At 33.5% G+C, this 9,989-nt stretch overlaps 1 protein-coding gene across 3 annotated transcripts in view; it reads right to left on the minus strand.

Annotated features, from left to right (window-relative positions):
• Positions 1 to 9,989, minus strand: part of LOC106874430 (uncharacterized) — a 1,214,035-nt gene that overhangs the window by 542,273 nt on the left and 661,773 nt on the right. For all 3 annotated transcript variants that reach the window (XM_052978428.1, XM_052978427.1, XM_052978429.1), the window contains exon 5: positions 1,478 to 2,176. In XM_052978428.1, the coding sequence (XP_052834388.1) occupies positions 1,478 to 2,176 (699 nt within the window). The remainder of the gene's footprint in view (positions 1 to 1,477; positions 2,177 to 9,989) is intronic.

The following is a 9,989-nucleotide window of genomic DNA, read 5'->3' on the forward strand; positions in this document are numbered from 1 at the left end:
TGTGTGTGTGTGTGTGTGTGTGTGTGTGTGTGTGTGTGTGTGTGTGTGTGTGTATGAACACATAGATGTACTCACAAGTAAAGCTACGATAAAGGCTCTACTTATATATATTGTTACCTACCTATATTGACGTTTAATTTTTGGGCGAAAGTATCATAGATCAAGAAACAAGATTTTCTGAGACAGTGAATGCAACCCAATTAAGATACCAACCTGGTGCAGTGCCTTTCATTTATACACATCCCACTTTCTCTCTCTCTACTCCTCTAAAACTCATAATTATTGTATTATGCGTCCACTAGAAAAGAATTTAGTTTTAGATGATTTAATGAAACGTTAATTCTGCTTTATTTCCTTTATTTAAATTTCTTGTTATTTTGGCTATTTTATTCGTGATTATATTTGCTTTGTATTTCACGTCATCCATAAACAGAAAGCTAATTTGGTGCCAGCGTTCAATGACAGAAGCTGTGGTGTGCCTAATGAATTGCATTTACGCATTTTATTATATCCTTTTATTACCTGAATCGAAATCCTCTTGGAATCATCTTCACCTTTGTTCAATCTGTTGTAGATTTATTCGACTTTAAACCTAACATGAAAATGTGTAGGTGTATGCCAATGCAAGAAATCAAAATAATTATGTCATTAACTTTCGTATTAATTATTATTGTTGTTATTGTTGTTTTTGAGGTTGTTGTTATAGTTATTATTGTATTACTCTTAGTATTAGGGTGTTTATTGTTAGAGATTATACCAATAGTATTTGCTTCACTGCATTCTTAAATACAGACTCTAACACTGTCATATGACGAAATGAAAGTACAAGCGTTGATGAACAGACACACATGCAGATAGATGTGTGTGTGTGTGTTTGTGTGTTTGTTTGTTTGTTTGTTTGTTTGTTTGTGTGTGTGTGGGGGGGGGGTGCCTACTAAATTGGTATAGATTGTTATTGTATTGCTGTTGATCTGTATTCTCATCCATGAAATGGAAATGACAATAGCAAAAAACTTAGAACATGATGACAAAAAATGAAACAAATTGGAACATGATAAGACATAAAACAATATACCAATTATATATATATATATATATATATGTATATGAAATTTAAATGATGAAAATTATTTGATCATTTGAAAGAAAAGCAGAAAACAGGAAAAGAAAAAGGTAATACGATTAATTAACATACCCAAGAGATTTAAGCATATAAGGTATATTCTTAACTCTGATAATAAATTAATAGACAAAATACATATCTTGTTACGAACCGTAAATGTTTGAATTTGTGAATTCCTAAATTTATCGATTTACCAACATAGTCATCATAGAAAAACAAACATTATGAAAGTGACATTATGAAAATGACATTATGTTTTGCTCAATTATTTGAATATATGGCAGTGAAATACAGGAGAATTACACGGGTGTATTTTGATAAATCAATTGAAAAAATGTAAGACATATTACTTACTGGATCGTTGTTAGGATCCAAGGCTTCGACCAACGTCTTTACGTGGCCATCAGCAACAACTCTATGTTGGACGTTAGCTCCATGACACATTACGACAAGAATTCGCGCACTTAAAATTTGTAGGCAGTGATGTGTACATTGCCGTCGCCTCGTGCTAGGTGAGCACTTTTGCCGAGTTCCTATTATGCGTTTATGCATTGTGATATTATTGTGTAATACACTTAGAATCTGACTGGGGTCAGAATTGGTCAGAATTTCTAATGGAGTTCGATTTAACGGCATTATAGGTATGCGTAAATCATCCTCTTCTTGTAGGCGATCATTATAACTTTGTTCCTTGAGGACAAATTTCTTCGAACTTGATGATGGTTTACGACTAAGATTCGATGTCTCATCGAGTGATGTCTTTTGAGTAATTGGTTCTTTACGCATTGATAACCCACGGTTAGTGTTATTATCAATGTTTGCATTCGGACAAGCAGCAATGTTTTCTATGCTGTCTGTTAAAGAGCCAATTTCATAATTCCTATGATAAATGCATAAATCAAGGATTCGGTTAATAGTACTTAAAGCCGTAAAATGTAAAGATTGCTTCCCCCGCAGGAGATCAAAACCAATTCCTAACAGTTTAGTTAATTCCAGGAACAGAGAATGTTTTTCATCGTCGGATTGGGCGCCTTCCAGTTGTTCACAGCAGGTCTTCAATAGAAAAAAAAGGAGAAATAAAGAGACATAAAGAATTTTATGCATATCATGGATAATATTTTTCTTATGCAAAGAGAAGATACATGAATTATTCCAGACATGTAAACAGACATCTTGATAACTATACATACAGATAATTTAAGATGTTGCTTTCATAAAAGCAACTCTTAGTATTAAATTTTAAATCAAGGAGAAAAACGTATTATTCCATTTGAAATTATTAAGGACCAATACAATGAAAATGCAAAACATCTTCAGTTATTCCGAATACAGTAAATCTCACATTAAATATAGCATAGTTCGAGGTTGTACTTGTTTGGTTGTTTGGCAAGTGACTTAAGTATTTTTGATTTAAAAACATACTGACAGTCGTTGAGGTATATTAAGTTGCAAGGTAAACAATATACCCAATGGTATCTTATATAGATATAAAATCTGAAATTCTCATACAACGAGGAATGGAAAGTTGTGACGTTTAAATTTCTTTTTAATTCCAAATGGTTTACGTGAAAAGGGTTTTAAATAGGAATCGATATCGGGTATTGTACTTTTCCCTCAAGGGAGTTAACCACAGCTGTATAGCATTTGCCATAGCAAACCCTCGAATAATAGAATGAAGACAAATCGATACATACTTAGCTTCGGGAATCTAGGAATAGAATATACCATAAACATAATTTTCAAGATTTAATTAAACAATTTTGCTTTGGTTTGTATTTGTTCATTCGCATGTTTATTGATTTATAATAACTCTATAATCTTATATTAAAGTTCTCTTTCTTTCTTTTTTTAATTGTCAAAGAGAAGAAGAAAGTAAACTATTTATACTATTTATTCAATAAATATAAATAGTAAACATATGGTTTCAACTGATATTGAACAGCTTTCATTTGACAAAACTTTGTGTATTTCACAATTAAATGTCTCTGGATATTTCTTTCCCGGAAACAATTTCAACAAGATAGACCGAAAATGTATGGGAAATGTTTAAAACCTATACCAAAATACAGAAATATAAAATTCATTCGTGTGCAGTGTGTCGAAGACAAGCCTACGTCGAGGTAATCACCCTTCTCCGCAATTAATAATGACAGACGTAACTTCTACATATAAAGCAGTAAAGATTTTGAAGTGCCTCAACAGTGAGGTATTTCAAAGAGTTTCATAGTCGGTCCAAAACTTGTAACTATACTGCGTTTCTTGTACTCAATGCTACAAATCTATATGTATAATGCATTCATTTTATTTTTAAAGATCAAGTGTACTCAAAATAATTTCTATAACATCTTCAGCTATCGTTATACTTTACAATTTTCATGAGAAATGTTTTCTATGCAACTTTATCACTGATTGTCATTGCTATATACCTTTGGTTCTGTTACATACAAAGAAACGATTTGTTGGCTTCTTTTGCTTTCTCTACTCCAGTTTCTATGATTCAGTCTCCAAAACTCGAGACCATTATAAAGATTAAGCCAATTAAGGAGTCTCTACACAGTCACTTAATCTAGAAATAGCACCTAAGTCATCTGATGTACTGATGTATGCACAGAGAGTAGTAATACCTGAAACGTTGCAAAAGTAAATGTTAAGGAATTTCATGTTGGACATCCTGGAATTCCGAGGATGAAAGATTTAGTGCATAGCTATGTGTACTGGTCAAAAATGGATAGAGAATCGAAAATTTAGTGAAAGGCTGTAGAGGATGTACTCTAGTAACAAAATTATCTACGATAAAAAATGAACCTTGACCAAAGATAGATGTTCTGTGGCCGAGACTACACATCAATTTCGCTGGTCCTTTAAACGGTTTATACTACTTAGTGGCAGTTGATAGTTTCCTTAAAATACCATCCCAGATCTAACGGACAAGCAGAATGCTTTGTCCATACGTTCAAGAGATCCCTAAGAAAGTCGAATAAGGAAGTCACGGATGAGGTAGTTCTACAATAATCCTTAAGAGTATACCGTGTGACACCAAATCCAAATACACCAGCAGGTATTTCACCAGCGGAGCTGATGCTTGCAAGGGAAATAAAATCAGCATTCGACAAATTGCGACCTGAAAAGTTATTTGTTAGGGCATATAATAACAGAAAATAAAATTGAGAAGATGGCATGTTTACCAAACGCATAGGAAAAATGCTATAGTTGGTAAAAGGATGAAAAGGGGTATACAAGAGACACATAACCAACTAAAAAAGATTTATCGAGGGCAAAGCCAAGAGAAAGGAAGAACCAGTAGAATGGTTATATGTTACTTTTCAAGTACTAACGCCACTACAAAAAGATGAACCGAGACGCACATGCATAAGAAAAAGAAATTGTACAGAGTTCCTGGAAGTGTATGCCAAACGAAAAAAATATTAAACATGTAACTGTAAAAAGGAAAACGTAAAGAGATTTTACGGGGACAATAGTAATAATGGTACATCTCTCCCACACCACTATAATGTTTTAGTCATTATAAACACTGTCAGTCAGTGTCAGTGTAGTAGAGAGTACGAAGTAAATGGTCGTACCTAGTCGTGGCCTTGTCTAACTAACTGCTATACCGAAGTGGCATTACAACAGTCCGACAGAGGATTACAACATAGTCCTAGATACTCTATATCAGAAATAAAAGATGTGATATACTCTCGAGGGAGACGCTTCTAGTCATAAGTTTATTCGATCAATATGAACCTGCAGAACAACAACAACAGCTGCAGCAACAATAAATATGTAAGAACCAGTCATTAACAATTTAAAATTTTGGCACAAGGCCAGAAAGTACAGGGAAGGGGTGAAGTTGATTATAACGATCTCAGTACTCAATTGGTACTTATTTTATCGAACCTGAAAGAATGAAAGGCAAAGTCGACCTCGGTGGAATTTGAACTCAGAACGTGAAGACAAACGAAATGTTGCTAAGCATTTTGCTAAAGATTCTACTAGTTCGTCGTCTCCTTAACTCCTTTCATTAATAGTTTCTAATGTTAATCAAAGCAACCGCGATATTGGCTCAAAGCATCCATCTTGTCCTTTAAGCTGAAAGAGAACAACACAATTTTGTACTTTTCTACCCATAATTCATAAACCTATTTGTTTCATAAGATGATAGAAGAGAGATGTTTACTTCTGTGATCATTCCCTATTAATTAATGAGAACATTTACAAATATATTAGCAAAAGATCGATATTTATCTCTAAGAGCAATGGAAATCTGCGTGTTGAACAAATACAAGTCTATATTTATATGCAATATATTCGTTCATTGAATATAGTATATAATTATTTGTACATTAATGTTACTTCTTTATTTTCAGTAGAGCATCGTTCTTTTTATTTTATCAGCTTTCTGAAAGGTGTTTAAACCTTAATGAGAAAAAGAAAGAGGAAGCGAGATGAAGAGAGGAAAAAGAGATGTAGAGAGAAAGGTGAATAAAAAGAGGTGAGAGAGAAAGGTAAATGAACAGAAAGAGGGAGTAATGACAAAACATCTAGAGAGAGAAAAGGAGGAGAGAGAGAGAGAAGGGGAAAGAAGAGGTGCAACATTTCAACTATATCGGAAACGATAATCATCTGATAAGATTCGAAATCCCAATTATCCGGTCGTTAATCACGTGCCAATTCTTTAATGCAAATCTTAGCCAAAAACAAAACTACACACACACCCACACACACCCACATTGTTTTAATCAGAAGAACGGGGTTGTATCCATGACATTTGTGGATCCTTCGAGATTAGTGAGATTGATATCGATACTGTGTTAAAATGTTAGTAAGTCAATATCCGTAAGAAAATCATCGACAAGAAGAGAATTTCATTAATTTCAGACAATTGATACTTTGAAGATGAAGGACTGAACGCAGGGGTTAGTGCAGGTCATGGGAGGGAGATTAAGAGAATAAACCGCAACGGAAAATGTCCATGTTCCGTGATCCGTGTAGTGGTTGCATGCGGCAAGCTAATTCTGGGCAGAATAAGCCCTTTTAGGAATAAAGACTAGATGGCTAAATCCTCTTCACCTCATACACAACCGTTTTATAAATGTACCCTTGGACAATATTGTCAAGAGGGCTATGGTGAGATTGTCTTTGATCATACGTTTGATAGGAGGAGGTCACTTGAGTCTTCACAACAACATAATGCTTTGCGACATATTTGTGTAAATAATTTGTGCGCAGGCACGGTTGTGTGTTTAAGAAATTCACTTTGCAGCCATGTAGTCTCTCGTTCAGTCCCACCGTGCGACATCTGAAGAAAGTACCTTGTAGTACAGGGTCGACCAATGCCTTGTGTGTGACTTTGGTAAAGAGAAACTGCATGGAAGCCCATCCTGTATATGCGTGCGTGTCTTTGTATGTGTGGTTATCCCGATACCACCTGACAACCGCTGTTAGTCTATTTCACCGAACTGTTAAGCTATAGGGATGTAAACAATCTACTTGAATTGATACCAGACTTAAAACTTAAACACTGACGTCGATTTGTTTGACTAAAACACTAAGTTAGTTTCCCCAGCAGCGTAGCCTTATTCTAATGACCGAAACAAATCAAACATACACACAGTCGACTACCTCGAGACTTTCAGCTCGTTCGCTTCGTTAGTTTTGACTGCGTCCGTCTGGGTTACACGACTTGTGAAATATGCAGACTTATTATGTACCAGCCATGATATCAAATGCGTACCGCTGGCATATTCAATTAAAACTCACTCTTAAATTAACTAACATTTCTAGATTTCTATCTACAGCCTAATGAGTTTTTATCGTCTAAATTTATTCGATTACTTTTCTGTATATACACCTATTCCTCCCAATAGCCAGGCCATCACCAAAACTCCATGCACCAAACTGTTTCACTCCCCAATTTTTGTCTGTCTCTCTCTCTCAGTCTCTCTTTTTCTCTCTCAGTCCCTCTTTGTCTCTCTCTGTTTCTCTGTCTCTCTCTGTTTCTCTGTCTGTCTCTGTTTCTCTGTCTCTCTCACTCTCTCTCTCTCTCTCTCTCTCTCTCTCTTTCTCTCTCTCGCGCTCTCTCTTACACACATATACATACTTATATATATGTGTATGTGTTTACATATACACATAACGTAAAGGCGACGAGCAAGGCAGAAACGTTAGCACGCTGTGCAAAATGCTTAGCGGTATTTTGTCTGTCTTTACGTTCTGATTTCAAATTCCATCACGGTCGACTTTGTCTTTCATTCTTTTGGGGTCGATAAATTAAGTACCAGTTGCGTACTGAGGTCGATGTAATAGACTGGGCTCCTTCCCCCAAAATTTTGGGCCTTTTGCCTAAAATAGTAAAAAATATACAAATAATGTAACATTATTTTAAATATTAATGACACATGGCAACAATTTTGATTATTATTTCTGTTGAGTTCGCTTTGTCACTTGACTCAGACTAAAATTGACATGCTCATTTCAAGTCAACAGTCAGTTTTCTTATATCACTTCAAGTTTTTCTTCTACAGTTTACTCTCTGAGTAATCGACTAGCTCCTTTCCTCTTAATTTTTCAAGGCCTTGTGCCTAAGTAGAAATAACTATTTCCTTGATAACACGGGGGAACATCCCCGAAAAATATTTAGTTGACTTGTTTTCAAATTAGTCCTGCCTAAGTTAGTGATGCTGGGTTCAAAATTACCCTCAGGAATTTTCAACCACGTCAAGTTTCTGTTAAACAGGAATACATTTTTTACCAAAAAATGTTAATTATATGCAATACTGATATAAGAAACTAACACAAACCAAGTAAAAAATTTTAGTGTTTAACAAATACATTACGCAAAATGCTTAAGGATAGACATTTCTGTCAAACTTGAGTTTCATCTACTCAAGGAGTGGACTTTCTGTTTGGTGCTTTGCAGTAGTCAGCCGTCAGGCCTATGTACCACGTGCTTTGATACCTAATCTCCACGGTGGAATCTTTCTCTTTGCTCATTATTTATTGCACTAAAATTTTCAGAGTAGTCCAGATGACTATGCAGGAAATGTACTTTACACTCATGTTGCGGCTCAATGCTGGAAAACTAGTTAACAGCGTCTGCACAAGTTCTTCATAATCTGATGGGTTCCTATTTTCCAAAAAATTAAACACAACTGCAGCAAAAGCATTGCATACTGCATTTACAACGTCAGACGTGGTGTCCAAAAGCTGTTGTCCTGCAATAGCCACCTATTCAATGACCTGTCAAATGCACTAACCTTAATTTTCTCACAAGACAAAGCTAAAAGCTTTCTGCTCAAGTATTTGAAACAGGCACTGTCTCAGCGTTTCAACACATGTTTTATACACTATATAGAGTGCCCAGAATTTGTCTCGATCATCAAGTTTCATATCAAAGTAAGTAACATTGATGGGGGCCGTAATTTACTCACACATAGCATTTTCAGAGCTTTCTCGCCAATTCAGTTCTTAACCAAAGTAAGAAATGTTAACATTTTTGAAGAGGACTGTCATAAATAAATTGAGATTTGGTCCAGTAGAAAAAGTTTACATCAAAATTTGTAGCAACTTTATAGCAGATTAACATCAAAATTTGTAGCAACTTTATAGCAGATTAAGTAACGACTCTAATCAAGTTAAGATCTAAATAACTTTCTTATTTTAAAAGCAAAATATATCTTAGTTTCAATGATAGAAGAAATCATGAAGAATTTCATAATTTTGGTCCCAAGTAACAAAAATTTGTATTCAAAACGTTGTGAAGTAAAATACCATGAAAAACATATAAGTAAGGCAAAAAATTAAATATAAGTATAATTAACGTTTCATTTAAAAAAAATTATATTTTATTTAAGCTTAAATGATAGAGATCAATTCAAAGAATTTCATGGTAGCAATCTCATTTAATGAAGTTTTGAAAGAAAAAAGCTATTAGTGTTTTTTCTCAAATTTGAAAGTGAAAATTCTATAATTTTTTAATGAATATAGTAATTTAAGGGGACTTTTAATACATGTCACCGGCATCATTGAAGTAATATTCAATAAGATAAAATCATAAATTATTAGTTGACACATTATTAATAGCCCGGAAAAACATGGATTATATGGAACAATGCGAGCAGGATAAATAATATTCTTAAGATTATAAACCTGGAAAAATACAGGATAAGTTTTTACACTTGGAAAAGTTCAGGGCAAGTTATTACATCTGGTAAAGTACAGAACAAGGAAACTTTGACTTCAAATATTGCAGCTAAGGATAAAATTTGAATATTAAAATTCATTTGCTTTTAATTCACAAAGTAACATTATAATTTTTAAAATGTGCCATCATTTTGTTAAAATATTGACTCACTAGAATATTTATAAAATGAGAACCAGAAGTACTAACATAGCTAAAATGTTATGCAAAGTAGAATAATATATATGGTAAGCAAATTCATTATGTAAAAAAATAGAACTTGGAGCAAGACTAAAAATGTGAAAATTTGGCAGTGACTTTAACAACACAAGCAAATTTTCCTGTGAATTTGTTGTTCTAGGTAGATTTTACTATATTATATAACTATTTTTTGTATTATTCTATTTATTGAACAAATTGTGTACTACTATTATTTTTAATAGCTTATTTCAAAATTTCTAATTATCAATTAATAATAAAAAAATTAATTTTTTTAAAGTGCAAAAAATATTTTGAGTTATTTTTAACTTTTAATAGAAGTAACAAGTAATAACAAATAGAAATAATAACTTTTAATAAAATTTTTAGTTTTAATAAAAGCTGATATTTTCTAAAGCTAAATATTTTATCCTTAGCTGCAATATTCTATGTAAACATTTTCTTGTTCTGTATATTACCTGATGTAAT

The sequence above is a fragment of the Octopus bimaculoides genome, chromosome 2 (assembly GCF_001194135.2).
Source record: "Octopus bimaculoides isolate UCB-OBI-ISO-001 chromosome 2, ASM119413v2, whole genome shotgun sequence".
In the NCBI taxonomy this organism is placed as follows: domain Eukaryota; kingdom Metazoa; phylum Mollusca; class Cephalopoda; order Octopoda; family Octopodidae; genus Octopus; species Octopus bimaculoides.